Here is a 21,281-nt window from a genome sequence, read left to right as displayed (position 1 = left end):
ATGTTATCTCCCTCCTCGACCTGTAAGACCAATTAAACAGCAAGCATGTTGTTACTCAGAGAGCAAATAACTGCTGCCAGTGACTACATTTCATCATACTGACATCTCGGAGGCAACTTAGCATAAAACGTCACAGTTGTTTCTGAGGCAGTCTGTTTCACTTGTTATAGCTGAGAAAAGTTTTGAACAAACTCACTGGCTTCATCCCTGATGCTGATGCTGAACAGGCTTGATGTTAAACATGTTGAGGCCTCTAATCAGGCTTCAGCACGTTTGCCGCACAGAGATGGTGTGTTATTATATGCATGCCAGCTGGAAACACTGTCCAACATGCCATTGTGTGTGTTTTTTTTCCATGGTGCTTGTATGTACACTGATCAGCCATAACATTATGACTGGTCATGATCACCGGTCAAGTGAATAACACTCCTTATCTGGTTATTATGGCACCTGTCTGTCGGTCAGCGGGATAGGCAGCAAGTGAACATTTTACCCTCAAAGTTGATGTGTTCGAAGCAGGATGACCGGGTCAGAGCACCTCCAAAACTGCAACAGCTGCGGGGTGTTCGTGGTCTGCAGTAGTCAGATGGGGTCATGGACGGCCATGGCTCATCGGTACATGTCGGGACCAAAGGCTGGGCCGTCGGGTTCGATCCAACAGACGAGCTGCTTTGCTCAACTTGTTTAAGTTCTAGATAAAAAATATGTCTGATGCTCCTACACCCATGTAGGGCCTATAATGATCATCATGTGGACGGCCCTGGGGTGACTATGTGTCACTTATCTGGGGAACATATGGCACCAACATGCAAGGAACACCCCCTTGTCTTTGCAATGAGGTGTGCGCTCATTCTGCAACAATGTCCAGGTGCTGGAACGTATTAAAGTAACATGAATGCCAGGTGCCAGGTTTCCCAGAAGAACATTTCATCGTAATAAAATCATTCATTTTATTCATACAACCTGTTGGTGGTTTCGATGTTGTTGCCGATTGATGTGTCCACTACTGTGTACACCATCAGTGTACAAACTAACTAGTTCCAGTGCTTCTGATTAATCTGATGGTGAGGTGCAAACTTAAACTGTAGCGATGCCGTATGTTGAAAATAAAATAAGAGCTTCAGGATTTACAGCAAAAGTGCTAAGGGACTGCATTAGTTGTAATTAATGACCCTTTAGTTGAAGTAAAAATATGTAAAAAGTAAAAAGGCCAGTGGTATATTTTATTTGTTTACTGAGTAAAACATTTGAAGACCTTGCACACTCACACGTGTGTGTGCAAGTAATGGCTGATTATTCCTCTTGTCAGATTGAAATTGCCTGATTAGAGAACAGCCTCTAATCAGGCAACATAAAAACAACGGTTATGGAGTTTAACCAGAATTAAACAAAACAATCATTAAAGCACAACAACAACGATGGGGAAGGAAGTCAACTTAATTTAAACTGCTACACTACATACAACATTAATGGGAAACTGAAGCTCTGTCTGTTGCCTTACCCCGACAGTTTAAGGTGACTATTTCCATGTATTTGATAAGACAGTATGGAGGCAAGCAGAAAATAATGATGAGTGGAGTGGCAGTGACTGGAACCAGATGACTTTGTATGTTGTGCGCCTTCACCAACCAGCCATCAGGATGCTCCAAATATGTTTGTTTGTGTATGTATGTGACTTCTTTAAAAAGCCAGGCTGGAAGTTAAAATATTAGATACCTAATTTGTGTAAATGCAGTAGTATAAGTTACTTGTGCCAGACGTTAACTTACAGCAACAACTGTCAAATATAACCTCAGCACTTTATGCTAAGCAGTTTATACAACTCTTTCACCTTTGGGCGAATTAAAGCATTTTTTGAGTCAATTAAACCACTGTAATTTACAGTGACAGAAAACTACACTTATCAAAAAAAGCAATTTAATTCATTTCTAAAATCCTATTTTCACACAGGATCTGAAATCTCAAAGAAATAAACAACAACAACAAAATGAAAAGATTTTCTTCTGGTATTGGCATTTCTACAGTGAATAGCTGGTGGCAGCATCAGATGCCCAGGAGGGGGGTGGGCTGGGATGCTGAGCGACAGTCCACGGGCAGACTGAGGAGGGAGTCCAGCAGGCTTTCTACACCATCTGGTGTCAGTTTATCAAGCAGCAGCAGGTAGAAGCGCAAAAAAAAAACAAAAAAAAAAACCACCACCCCAAGCTCTGCCAAAAATCCAGAGCGCTCCCTCCCCTCAATACAACACCACACACACAGACAAGTGGATGAAAATAGACATGTACACCCAGTTCACATGGTGCAAAGAAAAAAACAAAGATATCCACTTTCTAAATTAAAGGTTAATACAGGAAAAGCAGATGTGTGCCTGGTGTCTCACAAGACCAAACTGAACGATTAAGTCTGGAGCAAAAGAATAATTTACAGCAAAACAAGGAGATTCTTGACATAGTCCACTTGCTTTAGTTTCATTGTACTTTGAATTAAAGAACCAATAGCCTATGTATCACTACATCTAGTGGAAGTGATGTAACAGGCAGAGCTCCTATAAAGCACAAACAGCAGCAGTAAGAACATCCCATAATATACTACTCTGCCATTATAGGAGCATTGGAGGAGCAGAAACAACTTTTAGTTTACAAATTCTCAATTGTTGCTTTTTTGATTCATTAAATCTTGTGAGTGAATGACTGAACTTCAAAGTCACTGAGAGAGTGAGGTTTGTCTCACCAGAAATAGAGAGACTGAGGAAGGCTGGATAAGTAGCTCTGGGTTGAACCTGTTGTTGGTTTTAAAGTTTCTAAAGGAAGGTGATCAACATAAGACGAGAATGATTTCTTACAGTGCTCAAAACGTGTCTACACATGGACACAGACGGCCACAAATGAATACTATGTCCAAAACAGGAAGATCAAAGACGCAGTGACAGGGAGGAGTGAAAGAGCCTGATGTAAAAGGAGACTGGAGACTTGAATAGATGCCCTCCAGGCCAGTTGCAGTCCGAACATCTCTGCATCCTTCTCTGAATCTTTTATGTTAAATTGATTTGTCTATACAGTATTTGATTCTTTTTCTGTATGAATAGCTTTTGTACTTCCCTTTAAACTTTACAGTACAATACACTATAGTGCACAATAGGGATTCTGAGCCAGTCCTGGGGCTCAGAGTGGAGGTTGAGAGCACGTCAGCCTCACTGCGCTGCTTGATTTCAAGTCACTATCGGGCCTGACGTTCAGGGTCCCGCAGCCTGGTTGCTTTTGCTGCAGCAGCCAGACGATCCGAATCACAGAGAGTGGTTGTCTGCGTCTCAGTCCTGCCCCGGGTCCTTGGCAGGGCCACCGTCCAGGTAGATCTTGAGGGCCTTCTCCTTGCGTGGCGAGTAGCTGACGCGGTGTCCTGTCTTGAGCAAACGACTGCTCTCCTTCTTCATTAGGTCGTTGCGCTCATCCTCCGACAGCTCCAGAGGTTCCTCTGTGCTGTCCCTGCACAAACAAATGCCGCTGTAATGCTGGTCTCAAGTCACAAATATTTAAATTCCTCTAAAATGTAATATTTTCCTCTAAAATTTAAATATTAATCAAATATTTATATTGATACACCAAGAGGTGGCATCTAATCTGTGGACTTCATGTGTTAAATATTTTTGGGAACAATGAATAATAGAACAACTATTACACAATCGTATTAAAACTGTATATTTCAGCTTAAGGGCTGGTTTCTTTAAAACATGACACAACACATTGTCAACATTCAGGATAAGATAGCAGCATATGTAAAATTTTGGTAAGAGGGTCTGCAGTGCCAAACTATTAGCAGTAGCAGAGAAGCTCATAAACAAGCCTCCTGTGGTAAAACTGAATTAACTGCAGCAGCAGTCATTACTGAGACTGTGATAGGAATAAGACTGGGTTTCACTTTACAAGTCACATTACTCCTAATTACATATTTTTATTTCTCTCTTATGACATGGAAATTAATTTAAATGCAACTACTAGTGTGAGAAAAAGGCAATTGGTGCACCTGAACAATTTTGTGACATTAATTTAAAGGTTTGTTGTGCCCTTGTTGAGGCTTCAAGGAGATATTTATAGTCCTGCTCAACCATAGCCTGGTGTTACAACATTTAAGCATTTAAGACCCAAGAATCAACCTGTACTTGAAGGTACAGGACTATTTTTTTTTTACCTGTAGAAGACCACAGCTCCATCATCACAGATGTAAAGAGGCCACACATTAAGGGTTGACACCTTGGGATTCCAGTCCAAATCCTGATGGATCTCCAACACAGAAATATCACAAGGAAATGTTCCTCTACCCTGCAGAGATCCAACAGAAAGCTCATCAGTAATGCAACAGAAAAGTTTAAATCATGTCCTCTTGTAAGTTATTAATTTCACATACCTTTGCAAACTCCAGGTTTTCAAGGGGGATCTCACTTATTTCACTGAGCTGCAAACAGAATACACAAATAAGCCACAAGAAAAGCTGTGTTGCTTAGAGCAGTGAGTGTGTAAAATAATTTCAATCCCACACCACTGTAGCACTGAGTGAAAACAATTATCAAGTGATAGACGTACCTTCTCTTTGAGTTCTTCGACACTGCTGCTCTCCAGAATGACCTCCTGAAAAGGCCCCAGCTTCATTGTAGCCGGGCTCCATCTCCGAGTCAGAACTGCGAGCTGTGACATGGACTTCATCTTCTCTGGTTCTGAGAAACAGACAGGAGACCACGGATCAATCAGCTCAAACTTAAGCAGCTAGGTAAGAGGTTTAGGAGCAATCTGGATCTAGTTTCACCAACTACATTTTTGTCTCAAGTTTTTTTTCCAGAGCAAAGGCATAAGGTACCAAAACAAGCATATAGTATTTATTTATGTATATAATATTCTAACTAGTTTGAAAGAAACTTTAGATCATGTGTTACCATTAAGGACTTCCAGGAAAACCTCCCAGTTGGATGAAATGCTGATGTCTTCCTCATAGACATGGTAATCCAGAAACACTGTGCCTGGATTCTTCCACGTCTTTTTCCGGAGACGAACCCTGAACCCCATACACGTACATAATTAGTTTTATACATACCTATACTTCATTAATTTTAGCTTAGTCTATCAAACTTTGATCAGTGACTTAGCTCACCTGTCAATGCTGAGGTCAAGCTTGCAGTGCTCTTTCAACTGAGGGAGCAGCTCTTCTTTGGACTGTCTGACAGTCATGCCCTTGGCAAACACAGTGTCCACAAGAAACTTGCAAGGCTACAAAAAAATAACATACACTGGATTACTATATTTCAGATCACGATAATAAGGAACATATATTATTAAAATCAAAACCTTGCCCGATCATGACAAGATACACTCTGTTCTCACCTCTGGTTCATTCACTAGTAGTTGGTACACTTTAACTCTGTATTCACCCTTCTTCAAGGCTCTTCCTAATCGAATGGTTATCTATGGAGAGTAATAAGTCAAGTTTTAGCTCATCTCACTTCCACACAAAGGGTAGCAATGATATTAATAAATCCTGAACATTCCCGACCTTGTTATCATCAGAGAACGATGACAGTGTTTCGTTGAGTCGTACACTCTCAAACTCCTGGTTGTTGGCGTAAACCCGAAACACCTTGAACTGGGTTGACGTCACTCCTACATAGGGCTCCAGGTTCTGTTTAAACGCTGCTAATGTTATTCTCTTGTCCACATGAACCACTAAGCCTGAAGTAGAGCACAAGAAATGTCAATATATCAGAATGTAAAAAAACAAAGCTGATGAATATGTTGGTCACTCTCCTTTTGTTAGAATAGTTTAGATAACAGAACTTAAAGTTTAAATTAAATGAGGGAGCAATTCAAGAAAACAATATATTATAATTTTTGTCTAGAAAAATTGAAAATGTAATTTCACCCAAATCAAACTAGTTAAGGATGAGAAATCTTTTACAACACATTATAAATAAAAGGTGTATACATTTTTGTGCATCCCATGCAGCGTCGTCTTGAGAACAAGGCTCTGCTCTGAAGTAAAGGTACTGAGCCTCTGCCTTGCTCTTTCCATTGTCGTCATACTCGCTGTCTGTTCCAGAGTCTTCTTCAGCAGTGTCCCAGGTCTCCTTTTTGCCCTCGTGGGCTTTAGAGCGTCGGCTACTTGTGATGCTGTGCGAGTCCAGGCCATTGGCCAGCTGGATGGGGCCGCTGTCTGCATTACACAGTGTGTCACTACTGTGGCTGGAACTCAGTATGTCACTGTCCACTGAGCTGGTGCTGCGGTCATTGTTCACCTCAGAGTCCGACCGCTCCTCAGAAGCAAAGTGGTTCTCAGGGTCAGAGGCACCGCCGCCACCTGCAGATGTGGCCCTGATCCGGTTCTCTAACTCTCTGTTATCTGCAGCCACACAGAGTGAAGAGTTTGAGTCAGCCTCTTGGGTTGGCGATTCGATATGTTCAAAGTCGCTGGTGTCAGAGCTTTTCTGGCTGTCACTGGTGCTGGAGCCCTGCTGTTGTTGCTGTTGCTGCTGCTGCTGCTGCTGCAGAGACAGATTCTTTAACTTTTCTGTGCTCTCCTCCAGGATAGCCTCCACAGACTTCCTGTTACCCTTTGAGCCCTCAAAGGGTGCATCAGAGTCACTCCCTACTTTTTGGCAAAGAGTTCTGTTGGCCAGGGTACCAGGAGACTGTTCGGGCAATAAGACCAACAGTCGAATCGTGTTCCCGTGACGATCCAACAGTTTCCACAAGAGTGAGTCAGTGAAAGCAACCTGATGATCTGTCAACTCCGAGCTCTCAACAAAAACCTAATGGAAAAAAAGTCAAAGTTGTGTTAAAGTGGACGTCGACTGCAAAATGTTGCACAAATCTTTAGGAACACAATGCAAATACAAGGTAGCACAACACAAGAAACACAGAACATAATAAAGGGACCTTATTACTCCTGAAGAATCCCTCAGCTTTCAGTGTCTTGTTTGGGACATAGAGGAGCCGGAGGTCATTATAGCAGCGCTCCAACACCACACGCATGGCTTCTGCAGACAGCCCGGTAGCCTGTATACAAAACACACATTGAAATATGCAAAGCTGATCTCATGTTCTCATTCAATGAACATGCATTTTACAGACTTCTGTATTAATGGTCAACTGAGAAAAGTAAGAAACCTGTGCAATAAGCTGCTTGAATTCAGTGATCGTCTGGTTCAAGTACGCTCGAACACTGACTGGAGAGGCAATGGTCTCAGTCTTCAGATCAACAACATGAACCTTCACCATCACCTCTGTAAAAAAATCAGAAACACACCAATACTGACAAAAAGCACCTAATTCCCATGGAATTCTGATCCTCTAGACATCATTGTGCACTTCACATAGTAGTGTAAACATTATTATCTCCAAGGCCAGGTCATTCCTAACTGTTATTACTAAATGTTTGACTTGAAAGTAGCAGAATACTGACCTCCAGGTTTGTAAGGCTGGAACACTTGCTCTGGTTTGCGGGTCTCTAGCAGCAAGTCAAACATGTACGAGGACTTTACTCCTCCCAGCAGCAGGCCCATCGGTGTGTCCTCTTCACCCTCATATGAGCACTCCAAGTATTCATGGAACTCATCATACTTTACCAAGCGACAGCAGTCCAGAGGGACGACTCCCTCCAGCTCCATCATCTGAGGTACAGAAATACACAAATGGTCACAAAAGCATTCATGAGGACAAATCATCTGTTTTTTTGTGTCTAACCACTTATTCAAAACGTATTAGATTAATAAAGTTTATTATAAAACCACAGAGCAACTCAACAAACCTTGTAGGCCATTTCAGTTGCTTCTCTCAGAGTTTTGTCCTTGTGCACTTCCAACTTGCTCTCCATCATCATCTTCACAGGATGCATGCAGAAAAGCTTGATCTGGTGATAAAGAGTATAGCATTACCAAAAGTTCCAACTACATTTTAATAACAAGCAGTAATGTATTAACTGATCCTTATTCAGAAGCAGAACAGTGACCACCCCAAGTACCTTGCAAGTGTTGCGTTCAATCTCTCTCTGTCTCTTTTCTTGCTCTTCAGACTCTTTCTCCTTCTTAACCAAACTCTTTATGTGCTCTGGGAGGTCTTCTACTGATAAATATTCTTAAGAAAGAACAAATAGCACACATTTAATCTACTGGTGTGGGGAAACCTACAGGCTAGGACAACTGCATATTTAAATGAATGATTTCTTACTCGCATTCCTTGAGGGATCTTTCAATCTATAAATCAGCATATATGCATTTGTAGAGCTGCGGGAAGAAAAAAAAACGATGTCTTAATAATAATTACATTTTTTTTTTAATATAAGCTTGTTTATTACTCTTTGAAAACAGATGTAAAACAGATTTCAGTGTTTTTCCTCTTTTCGAAGCTAATGTACTTTGAGTGTGTGATGTCAGTAAATCCATGCAGTGCTGGAGAGATGGATATGAGACACAACAGACCTTGCAAAGGCACTGGAGTAATAGCCTCTGCTCCCTGAGGACCCCCCATAAGTCTTCCTGATATCATCCTGGGTGATCTGTTAAACAAAAATACACAGACTGATTCAACACATAGTACCAACAATAAACAGCATGTTAAAATGATGGCAGCAAAGAGCACATTTGTGACCTCGTTTATAGAAAGAGTGTAACAAAACTAGCAGAGACAGTCTTGTTGAGTCATTCTGGGTGACATTTACACTGCCTGGCCAAAAAAAAAAAAAAAAAAGTGCAATGAGGAGCTTCTCATTTCCTAAACAACCATGTTGAAAGATACATCCTGACCCTTCTGTTTGAGAAGGGTCAAATCACTGGCATGTATCAAGCAGAGAAAACAAGAAGAGAGGCAGGTGACGTGATGCACCCATCATGCCTAGTGCCTACTGTACCTGTGGGGGCAGTACTGTGATCCAGGTCAGCATACTACCTGAATATACTGAATGACCAGGTTATTCCATCAATGGATTTTTTTCTTCCCTGATGGCACGAGCATATACCAAGATGACAATACCAGGATTCATCTGACTCAAATTGTTAAAGAGTGGTTCAGGGAGCATGAGACATCATTTTCACACATGGATTGACCACCACAGAGTCCAGACCTTAACCCCATTGAGAATCTTTGGGATGTGCTGGAGAAGGCTTTGTGCAGTGGTCAGACTCTCCCATCATCAATACAAGATCTTGGTGAAAAATGAATGCAACACTGGATGGAAATAAATCTTGTGACATTGCAGAAGCTTACTGAAGCAAAGCCACAGTGAATGTGTGCTGTAATCAAAGCTAAAGGTGGTTCAACGAAATATTAGAGCAGGAGACCTTTTTTTTTGGCCAGGCAGTATATTTTCAGAAAGAGGATGAAACAGGTCAATCGAGGACTGATGCTGACCTTGCTAACGTGCTGATCATTGAAACTGTACCACTGGCCGTCAGTGAAGGATTTAATGCAGGCGTAGTAGTGGCCACCCGCAGCGCTCCCAGAATGGACCATAACAGAGAACAGCTCAAAGGTCAGCAAACTCTGAAAATAAATAGGTCATCATTGTACAGATAAAAGCAGCAATCAAGTTATAGACATTCCAGGTGATATGCTTTTGTGTTGTAAATTTACAGCTAAAGATCAATGTCTGTCGGTCGCTATTCAAGTTAACACTACAAATCAACCTCGCCAAATGCTGGCTAGATCAGCAACTGGAAAGTGTAGCACATATTATAAATGAGAGATAGACGTCACACGTAACAAAAGCAGGGACATATAATTTTTCAACCATGTCTCTTATCCCAACATGTACAGATGAGAGAAAATCTTATGGGATATACTGTTACAAGTTACTTGTTCAGGTGCTTGTATTGATCAAATGCATTTTCACATACTGTAGATGAACCAAGGAGGCTACCAACAATGTCTATAGCATCATTTGACAATATGATTACCTTTGGCTTCAACACCCTCTCTGTGCTGCTGCTGGTGCTGTCCAAGCAGATGCCCTCATCCACACAGTCATCGGTGGAAAAATCGTTACTCATCTGGTCACTGTGGCAACTGCCTTCATTCTCCGCTCCACTGTCAGTGCAACTCTCTGTCTGAGGTGACTTCTAGAGAAGAGGCCATTTGAAAATACAATAACAAAAATTAAAGGTTTAAAAACGAAACAAAAAAAAAAAACAAAAAATAACAGACACAGTGGTCAAACATATGTACAGCCCAGCTATGACTCCAAAAGGCAGGATGCTCAGAGAGGAAAGAACTCCAGAGTAACAGAGGAAATCTTGGAACTGGTTAACATCCATAATCCACCATAAACGTTATGGTGCTTGATTGGGTAGGGAATGCTTCATGACTAAATGAAGGATTTTTATTTTTATTATTTAGTACTGATTTTTAAGTACTTTTTTTTATTTACTTTTTTTAATAACAGTCACTGTTGAAGTTCACCATCACTGATGACAATTAATTACCCAATAAAGACAAAAAACAGCTGAAAGACAGTGGGAATGTCTAAAGTTGTGACTTAATACAGATCAGATCAGATTGTATGAAAAATGTAAGTGGAAAACCAGGAAATCTCTCTGTCTGTTGGAAGAAATGTGCCAGATGTGAAAATGTAAAGCTACACAAAGAAAATAAACAACAGAAAACATGAAACAACAGCTTATCAATTATCCATCATCTTTTGATGGTTAAAAGTAGAAAAAGGGAAAAGAATGGCATTTAGATTAAGCCACACAGTGTTCACTACTCTGAAGGCCTACTAATCTAATTTAAATGGCTCAAATCACATTGCTGCTCTCACCTCATCCTCCACATCAATGAATGGACTCATGTCAAGCTCCTCAGGGAAAGTCATGCGGTCATTAAGTTTGATGCGATGCATAGTGGTGTAGTCAAAATCAAACCTTTTCAGCTGTAATGTCAGCAGGTAGGGAAAGTGCAGAAATCTCAGACCCTGTGTAGAGAAATATTTGAGTCAGACAACAAAACGCTGAGTTCTCTCAACACAATTCCTGTGTCACATCTTCGGCATGCTCACCTTCCGGGCATCACATTTCTTTTTGCAGCGCTCACAGAAATATTGGTTGGGCCCATCCAGAGTTTCTGGCTGGATGAATGCCTGCAAAGCCTCCTCCTGTGGCAGCAAAATTATACAGGTCCATTTAGAAGAAAGCTTAAATACTAAATGAAAGTACTCAATTTAAAACAGCATTTAAGTTACTGTCCATTTTTGCCAGTGTCTAAAATGTTTAATGGAGCAAAATGTAGAGAGATACACACCACACTGCCATAGGCCTGGCTGGCTCCAAAGGGCCGGATCACAAGAGGGATGTCCAGGTAAGTATCAATCCTCCAGCTCTCATAGCCACACTCCAGACAACGGACATAATCCTTCAACTTGCCCTGGTATAACTGGTTGATCAAGTCAGCCTGTGGATATGGAAGCGTAACAGTCAGGTAGAGAAAATTTTCTCTCCACGCTAAACTCTTTTACTAAAGAGAGCACCTATGTGCAATTACTGATGTGTGGCATCACCTGAATTAAAAGTAGATAGAAAGACACGCCAATTCAAAGCCATAACAACATGGTTGCCTTTACACATCTCATATGACCTTTTAAAACACACTGCAGAGTTAGAACATTAACCTGATAATAACTTGGGCTGGGTATCGCTACAGATTTCCTGAACTAATTCAACTCAATCCAATATCAATTCGTATAGAGATATTACAATAGACTAATCGTATCATGAGACTGGTTTCACATGACTCGTCTTGCAAAACTACAAAAAGATTTCTAAATAGATGATGCAGCTAATGACATAATTAAAATAATATAAAAATCAATCTTAGGGTTAGGGATATTTGATATTTCAAATGGAGATCGCTTTGAATCTAAAGAAAAAATAAATCTTTTTTGAAAACCAGCCCTACTAACAACAACCAGCACCGATTTCAAAGTTCGCTAGTGACAGAGAGTGTGACCCAGACTGCGAAAACAGTACTGTATACAAGCTCAATACGACAACTGTTTTCACAGGTTCAGAACCAACAAAAACCAACAGGGCATGAATATCACTAGACAGACAGTTCAAATAATGGAGATATGCAAGCTTGGAAGCTTGGTGTTATCTAGCTGTCCAGTGATTATCCTCTTATTAGTGTAGTTTGTAGCTGAAAATCAAAACTAAACAACAAATCCTTTGTGGCAGCATGTTACTTATGTTATTTTTAGTGGGTTTCACATGCATTCAGTTTGTCCTAACAAAGCTCATGTGCACACACCACATGGTTGTACATACGCACACTGGATCAAGTGTTTGCTGTTTTTAACTTACTCCTGAGATAAGAAACACCAAAACCCTGGGGCTTAGTAGCCCACTGCAATTTTTCCACAGTAGGTCTTTTGTTTCCATTTCGGGGGGGGGGGGGGAGCCCTTCAGTCTGGTAGCTTAACTTTTGTTGCTAGAAGTCCAAGAAAACTTCTTGATTTCTCCTACCTGTTCTGTTTGCTTCCACTTCTGCTCCAGGGCATCAAACATGACCCTGCACAGCTCCTGGACGTCATGCTGTTGCCAAGCTAAAAACAAACGAGCAAAAAGTATAATTAAGTGTACAGATGCAGAGGCACATGGTCTCTTCTTTGACGAACACACAGACAAGCCATGTGAGTCTAGCCACAGGAGAGTATGCTCACCCTCACTGCTGTCCCAGCCAAAGCTGCGCGTCACATCTGTGGTCTCAATGGCCCGTTTCTTACTAGTTTGCAAAAGAACAAACAGCCTTTGCAGCTGGTAGGGGATACTGGTGACTGGATCCTCCTCTGACTCCTCAAACTCCCAGCTGAAGTTAAACAGCAGGTACAAAACCATTTTCAAAGGATACTTGATGGGTATAACTTCACAATGTTCACAATATGTTCTAACATAGCTACTCACTTGTAGAGTGCATTTCTGAACTCTGGGGTCATAAACAGCGTTTGCAGAAGACTGTTCAAGTAGCAGGTCATAGCTTGGTTCACCAGGCCCACATAACCTGTGGGTGGAGCAAGATACGAGATGTAAAGAAACAGATTGGTGTTGTATAAATTTAGTGGAGTTACATGTCAACAAGAAACCAAACCCCACCCGTGTCAGATTTGTTGAGTATGGACGAGTAGGAGTAAGATGGACTACTGTAGTCACCACTGCAGCCTGCAGTGCTGTCTCTCGGGAGGGGCCCAATAAATCGCTCCTGGGAACTATCATCCATTCCACTACTATCTGCTGTTCCTGACTCATCCTGCACACAAACATTAATGTTAATATATTTAATTTACCAACAGCAATAAATATTACTGTAGCAGTGTTCAATAAAAATATGTTTTTAAATATGTTTAAAGATATAACATACTCATTGTTAATATAGACTACTTACTGATGCCACCTGGGGCTGTTCTCCATCTTTGTCCGTAAGCTGGAGGAAATTCTTCTTACCAGGCTCAAACCCAGAGTCTGAGAGGGACATCACACTGCTATGGTCCAGTGGTGCCTAGAGCAAAACAAAGTAAAAACAAAGATCACATAAACAGATCGGTAATGTTTTACCCCGAGGTCAACAATACAGAAGATTAACAGCCGACAAACATTCGAAACAAGCTGCCTGGCAACAGACTACACATGGGATGAACTCACACCAACACTTAAACTCCTACTGAAATCATTTTCAGGAAATTCCCTGTATCGATGTGTACAAGGAAAGCACGTTGAGGCCAACATGTGAAGAACGATACCCAACTGTCTTTCTCCAGGGTCAAGCTGAGAACGAGCAAGCAAAGTGCTGCAGTGGAAACATGCAGTAGCTTAATCCACTGACCTACTCAGTTAGATAACAACAGACACAGCACCTGGGCTTTGGCCTGGGTCAGCAGCAGGATTAGCCTGGGCTCATTTAAGAAAAGAAATAATATGTACGCAAAGAGATAACACAACAAACTCAGTACTGATTAAGTACATTAAGAGTGCAGTCATTCTACACTGCGTTAGAGCTGTAAGAGTACAGGTATTAGCTTTGCTGAGGTCATGATACGGTGGCACTGCCCTTCCAATGCAGGTAGTGCAGGAGATACTGAATGTAAGTGAACCATGAGTGAATAGCAACTGTAAACACAAGCCGGCCATTATAATGAATTTTACGACACACAAGCCACCAGATCCCACCAGAAATACTCAACTACACCGAAAAATACATAAACAATAATAATAAACACAGCAATGACACATCATCACTTGTTAAAACTATTAATTCACACATAAGCAAACAATTACTATAAAAATAACAATATAAATACAGAACTTTCTATGTAACCACGTTAAGTCAACTATGTTTTTGTTCAAACATTTACTTTAAGTACGAGGGGAAAAGGACTCCTACAGATTCAATTTCAACATACAATCAACGCAAGAAACACCCCTTTGCATGCAATGACTATTATACCTTTTAGATGCACCTGGTTGACTGTAATGCAAATTTTACCCCACCAGAGATCCACACATTGGCACAATCAAAAGAGACCAAAAGAGATGAATTAAGTTCCTAACCATGTCCTGTGTGTTTCCCCATGCAAGGTCAAAAGTGCCATTCACATATCCCGCTTTGTGGGCAACGTCTTCATGAAGCTTGGAGAGGGTAGTGGAAGCAGGGAGGTTGAGGGTTAGCCTTTCGTTCACCGTCTTCGCACTGGTGATATCCTGAATAATACACAACACCCGGGGCTCCTCAGCTGCATTGTGGATCTGCAAATCAAGAACAACAGAAAACATGTTACCAAGAATTACCAGCTTTTTTTGTGTGTTCCAAGCTTAACATTAAAATAAATACTGTGAACCTGTGCAATAAATGTCATCATCACAAACATGCCAGCACACAAAAGAAAACCCTTCACCGCATGCCAGCTGGATAAAGGCTCATTTAAGGTACTGCAAGACTAGACGCTGTAACCTACACACGTAGCCTATGCCAGTTTGAGCCAGGTATTGAACCGAATTAGTTTTTTATTTTCCCCCTTTTTTTTTTTTTTTTAAGCCTATCAAAATAAGAAAAAACAATAGCTGCAATACAATTATTGATTGGGATTTTTGTTTTAAATGGACAACTTTTGAGAATCAAACTTTTTCTAGTTAAAAGGTTTTACAGCCAAACACATTTCCATTCTTCAAAATATGGTATTGGCTGAAAATAGTTCATTTCACATGAAAACTGATGTTGGTGATGACATGCTAGAGGTTAGTACAAAGGATCATATCTTTCTTTTTGCCACTGTGGTTCATCAGCAGTTAATAGGAATCTGCATTAGATAGACCAATTTTCAAATAGGCAGAGAAATAGATGTTATCTCCTTATACACATAAGCAAGAAACTTTTCTTCACAAGACAGCAGGCACAGGTGGTCAATTTTCCTCTAAGTTATCCACAATTTCTTTTAAAAATTGCGGACTCATGCTTCATTTTGCCAACTATTTTTTAAGTGGAACCTGAGTTTCAAGAGGTGGCCAATCACTCTGATCAAAGCGCTCCCAATAGCTTGTTCTTAGATTGGTCTGGAATGTACTGTGACTCCTCAAGCTCAATTTGCAGACTGAAAACCAGTACCAAAACCGCAAGTAGCATAAACTGAAAGAAAAGGTCACACAGCAAGAATGCAATGATATGCCAGACCTGTTTCCTTCACTCTAAGAACTGGAGGACAACTATATAACATTTATCATTATAATTTATTAAACTGAAATATATGTTTGGGAAAGTTAGTATGAAAAGTTAGTATAATACACACAACAATACAGTTTCAGCTGTATTGTTGTGTGTATTATACATTGTTAAAAATCACACATTAGAAATCCTAACCAAACACTATTAAGTAGTTGAAATTACAGTGAGATATTGTTCAAATTTTTTTTTGTATAGTATGGTACTCATTACCCAAAATTTAATTTTGATGCAGTGGTTTACTTTCTTGATTGTGGTCTATCCTCAACAAAGTATGGTATTAAAATAATGTTGGTGCTAGTACCAAAACTGACAAAAAGGTATTGTGAATTCAGAATGAGACCAGCGTTGAATGTGACAGATAAGGTATTACAAGTTGAAGCTGACTCCTAAAATGGAAAACATGTCTTGATTACTGCTTGAGTATGACAGTCATCTAGGGTCCTCCTCCATGCATTTATTTAACACCATGCTTTACCATGAGTAAACTCCCATGACACACACCTGAGAAATCCTCTTCATTTCATCAAAAATACTCTGTCTGCAACTCCAAAACACACCCTAATATGTGGAGATAACTGGGATGAAGAACAACTTAAAACACACACAAGTAAAAATAAGTGTTCAAACACACCTGTCTTATATACTCCGCTCTCATTCTTATACATCAATTTTAGGCCAAAAGAAGGTGGTTTGTAAACGTACGACTACTAGTATTTGACTGGCAAATGAACCTCTTGGCTTGTAAAAAGGTGACAATTACAGGAATATATTCAAGTCATCCCAAATTTGCAGCCTCTTTGTAAGGTTTGTGATCTTGACTAAATGTGACTGACAGGTCCTATAAAGAAGCTGTAGCTGACAACACACAAGTGTATTATGAGATTAAAGGTTATTTTTACCATGGATATAATCACAAGGTGTTGACATGAAGCCACAGACTACCACAGAACACAGGCAGTATTTCTTTAATAATCTAGTTATATAAAAATTAATTATTAATGCAACAAAATAATTAAAGACCATAATGTTGTGTAATGTCATTAACCATGATCACACACTAATGCGTTACTAAATGTCACAAATACAAAAACAACAGAACAGTAATGCATGCTCTGAAATAAATGTCAACAGTTATAGAGATGTAATTACATTTTACAACATTTTTTTCGACCGAACATCGCATAACACCAAATAACCATCTGTCAACTTGGATGGATTACTGGGTCCAAAAAATTGTTTAGGCAAGTAATGACAGTGGCTGGTAAATCAATGACCATTGAGAGCAGTGGAAAAAAACAGATGAGGTGATAACACTAAACATTTAATGTCACTAGAGAGTACTGCCAGATCGAATTTCTGACTTGTTGTGACTTGTACAAGCAAAGAAGACCAATATTCAACACATCCAAAAGTCTTAATCTATTCGTTTTTTCATGAATTATTAACCATGACGAGAGGCATGTTTTTGCAAGTGTCTTTTTCTAAAGGTTGTCAACACAATGGGCTTTGAGGCAAACGAGAATGAGAAAATATATTCTCTCATAGAAGACACTATCTGACCTTGACAAGTAATCATTAACCATAAATAAAATCCAAGATATGACAAAGCATGTAGGCATGCCATGCCAATATCACTTAATTTATAAAATAAATCAACCACAGATCAAAAACTGTATATTTTCAAATGATGTCAGTAAAAAGCTTAGCATATGTGAGCGTGATTATATCACTATGTTTATTAAATGGGTTCTCCTCTCATTCCTGTCATTTGACCACTGACATAAACACACAGCTCCCTCTTGTTTCCAGTGTCCCAGAATATCCCACAACCACTTCCTTGTATTCTCAATAACACATGCAGCTTACGTTAGTTTAACATCAACTTCAGCTGGTTTAATTAAAACAACCACGAGCAGATCACTAATAAATCTACAACAAAAGGATTCCATTTCAAATAAGAATAAAAGGGACCTTTCTTTTATTCCTTTTTTCTTGATTGTTATAAAACTGACAAAAGTGTGACAGTCAAATTACCAAATTGAAATTATTGTTTACATTGTGATGACTCAAAAATATTTGGGTTATTACTCAAGCATATGATTTATAATCTGGTAAATTTCATAAACAGCCTGAAATACACTTTGACTGTAAAAAGTGATAAAAATGTGCAGCAAAATAGATATGGTTATAAGAAAATAATTCACCATTCATCCTCACAAGTGCAAGTCATTTTTCTTGCTTGTCCTGTAGAGTCTATTAGTCCCATAATAAGCTGTGTGTCTAAATGATATAACATTAAATGTGCAACGCTGCATCATTAAATGCAATTTAATGTAAATGGGTTGGTGCATGCCTCTGCAGCGTATGTAAATGTAAACAAAATGCTATAAAAAACAGGTAAATCTAATCTTAAAATGAATACGAAATAACTTACAATACCCTGACTGGGACGTCAACAGTACCCTCTAGAACGTTTTCCCTTAAAAGTCACCCTGTTAATCTAGGGCAAAATATCAACTGCAAAATCACCATCTGGGACAGTCAGAGAGCTAGAGTAAATTAATGTCCAACATGTGTGAAAAACACAGAACAGCACTATCGGAGATTAAAAGATTATTGTTTAAGGAAGTATACTGCACGTCAATGTTAGCTAAACCACAAAGCCAAACATGTCAAGATAAACAAGCAAATGCTTAGTGGCCTGGCATGTTGGCAACTAAGTTAATAAAAGATATCAAAATAGAAAAGGCGAATATTTTAATCAAATGTTTATATTAACGCAGTGTTGACAAATATCTGCAGCTACACCAGTAGCGTAGCTAGCCAATTCCGCTAACATTAGCGTTAGCTTGCGAATTTCTGTTGCTAACATTAACGTTTACAGTAAAGCTACAAGTTCGAGTCAACTGCAAATGAGTACAAGAAATAAATCAAACTATGCGTATTGGAAAAGTAAGCATTGGGCTACACGTCGTTTCAGCCCTGGCCGTCAGGTCAACTGGTGTATTAGGTTTAGCAACTTCAAAAACATTTAGATTAGCTGGAGCTGTTGCAATAGACGAGATTTAAATAGGCTAACGACGGTACCTAGCCAAATCCTACTAGCTAATGTTATGCAAGTTAGCCAAGTAATGTTGACAAATGTCGTATTTATTTGACGATATAACAGACTGTCAACTTCAACATTTGGAAAGCTCGAACGTTTTCTGAGTCTATAAAGGCAAATCTGAAGGTTAGATAGTCGAAAAATCATTATGGTAAAGGTTTTGCAACCTACACAAATTCACTTCGTCTGACATGTAGCTAAACCAGTCGCTAACTGATTTTAGCAGTTTCCGTAGTTAGCCATGTCACGATAGGCCGTCCAAGTCATGTTTAGCTAACTGCTAGCAGCTAAGAGTTAGCCTCGAAACGATGAACCAAGACCGAAAACTCAAAAAGTGGTGAGAAAGTGTGTCATTATTTATGTACACGGTCTGCAAAGGTGACAAAGCTAACACCCAGAGGTAGACTCTCCGTCCGGAGCTGGGTCCGTAATAACCTCACCTCTTTGGGTACGAACTGGTTCTCCTCGCTAGGCACCATTTCCATTTGTGCGACAGTTTAGACAAGCATCTATCCGGACAAGGGTGTCAGCGAAAAAACTTTGCAGCGGTAAACACAAACATGGTTTGTGCTCGGTTTGATGCAAGTTTGGATGCTTGGAAAACTAAATTAAACTTGCCAAAACTTGTAGGCGTATCAAAGTGATCGTAACACTCACGGTTACACTACCCAGGCACAAAGTGTCCTGCTATAAATGGAGAAAAATGGCCGGTGTTTCACTCCGCGAGACTTCACTCAGGGAGCTCTGGCGTCACATTCCATCTAGACAAGCGTGCGTGGTGTGTGCGGACAGGATGACGTCGGTGTGCGTGTGTGAGGTTTTAATTGTTTTTAAAAGGACAGAGACGACAGAAACACACAAAACACCGAAGCATTAACGCTTTAGTTTGTGCGTGTTGGGGATTCGGGTCAGGTGTGGGTCATTTAGAAAAAAATGCTTTCAATTTTTAGAATGCAGCGCCGCTTTTCAATTCATTTTGATGAGGGATGACGCTGCGACGGAGGGTGGGGGTAGTTTCCAATAGGCTGAGGATTGCTTACACTTTTTACACATATTTTTTAAATGTAAATGTGAATAAATGTTTGTAGATTTGTACTTTGTATTTTCTTAATATCAAATATTTTATAATGCGATTTTCTTATGCACATTTTTAAGTGACATTGTTAAGCACAGGGACCCACATCTCCAGTTTATCCATAATATTACCTGATCTTGTATTTTTACCATCTTTATTATTTCAGATGAAATTTTGAATGGGGCATGTACACCGATCAGCCACACAATAAAACCACTGGCAGCAGAAGTAAACTTTTGGACCTGGCATTCATGTGGATGTTACTTAGATATGTACCACCCACTTAGACCAGACCAGTCACCCCCACCCCATAGCAATGACACTCTTTGATAGCACTGATACAGATACACACAAAAACGGTTTAGGAACAACTCCCACAGGACACACCCTCAGAAGGCCCATGTCCATTCTCTGATGAGTCACAACTGTTTTGGAGGCACAAGGGAGACCTACACAATATTAGGAAGGTGGTCATAAAGTTATACCTGATCTGTGTATGCATTTGTATTTAGTCAAATCACCTCACAGCAGGATCAGGTTGTTAATAAGGGACCATTTTTGAATGGGGTCCTGAAGCAGTGTAATCCAGCATCCAGCTGTGGCCACACTGCAGGTTTTAACTGAGCCGACTGATAATTAAAAATTCATTCTGTTTCTCAATCAAGCTAACTGATCACTGTTGAAAAAGAAGAAAACAATACTGTTGGTGGTTCAGGACTCACTGTGGACACAAGGTGCCCAATAGAAATGTTTATATTTCTGGACATTTTTTTTTTTACACACTCAATACTTCACTGTTACAAAAGCAAGTCAGAGCAAACAGTGATGCATATTTCACAATGTCCCCCCAGAGCAAGAAAGGTCAAGGTGTGATAACAGCCCCTTTCTGTATGTTTGCGTGTTCTCTCTGTGTTTGTTCAAGTTTATTTTGTTTCCCACATTCCAAAGAAAGTTCAGACTGGCGACTCTAAATTGCAAATGCTTTTTTACTGAAGAAAAGTCTGGAGACACAGGCATGGGTTTAGGGCTGCACCCAAGTAGAGCTGTACATTTAAAATAATTAATATATTATAATATAATATAATTAAGAAAAAAAATGTGTAGCCATGCAGAAAAAGCACATTATGGATAAATTCCTCTTTGTCTGTTGTCAATTGGACATCAGTGTCTGCAGTAAATAGAGACTGTATTATACATTCACTAAGCTCTTATGATGTCCTGGACTCCATACATAACCTCTATATTATGGGAAAACAATTGGCTGTCTGGTTTGCATTTCATTTGTCAACAGGTGCTTAAGTCACCTAAAAGCCTCTATGAACCATTATAAACTGGGGGGGAAAAATCACTGCAATAGCGTGTC

At 39.9% G+C, this 21,281-nt stretch overlaps 1 protein-coding gene across 1 annotated transcript; it reads right to left on the bottom strand.

Moving 5' to 3' along the window:
• Positions 1 to 1,237: 1,237 nt before the first annotated feature.
• On the bottom strand, positions 1,238 to 19,581 carry usp47 (ubiquitin specific peptidase 47). The gene is made up of 28 exons (XM_084541407.1): positions 19,284 to 19,581; positions 14,570 to 14,764; positions 13,407 to 13,520; positions 13,118 to 13,271; positions 12,929 to 13,025; positions 12,688 to 12,833; positions 12,491 to 12,570; positions 11,271 to 11,420; positions 11,029 to 11,124; positions 10,792 to 10,944; positions 9,932 to 10,093; positions 9,387 to 9,518; positions 8,459 to 8,535; positions 8,208 to 8,263; positions 8,002 to 8,114; positions 7,789 to 7,890; positions 7,444 to 7,651; positions 7,149 to 7,264; positions 6,918 to 7,037; positions 5,968 to 6,790; positions 5,539 to 5,714; positions 5,370 to 5,450; positions 5,140 to 5,255; positions 4,925 to 5,043; positions 4,578 to 4,708; positions 4,402 to 4,449; positions 4,186 to 4,316; positions 1,238 to 3,482 (listed from the first exon to the last, which is right to left on the bottom strand). Exons 1-28 carry the CDS (start codon positions 19,326 to 19,328, stop codon positions 3,308 to 3,310), a joined length of 4,116 nt encoding a protein of 1,371 aa, XP_084397533.1. The 5' UTR covers positions 19,329 to 19,581; the 3' UTR covers positions 1,238 to 3,307.
• Between the last annotated feature and the right edge of the window lie 1,700 nt (positions 19,582 to 21,281).

Source organism: Chelon labrosus (assembly GCF_963514085.1).
Source record: "Chelon labrosus genome assembly, chromosome: 3".
NCBI classification, from domain to species: domain Eukaryota; kingdom Metazoa; phylum Chordata; class Actinopteri; order Mugiliformes; family Mugilidae; genus Chelon; species Chelon labrosus.
This window is presented reverse-complemented; position numbering and strand designations above follow the sequence as displayed.

Coding starts and splice junctions, on each gene's coding strand:
- usp47 (XM_084541407.1), bottom strand. CDS start 19,328: ATGGAAATGGTGCCTAGCGAGGAGAACCAGTTCGTACCCAAAGAG. Junction 12,571..12,687: donor TGGCTGGGACAGCAGTGAGG/GTGAGCATACTC, acceptor GTTTGTTTTTAG/CTTGGCAACAGCATGACGTC. Junction 5,044..5,139: donor CTTGACCTCAGCATTGACAG/GTGAGCTAAGTC, acceptor TATGGGGTTCAG/GGTTCGTCTCCGGAAAAAGA.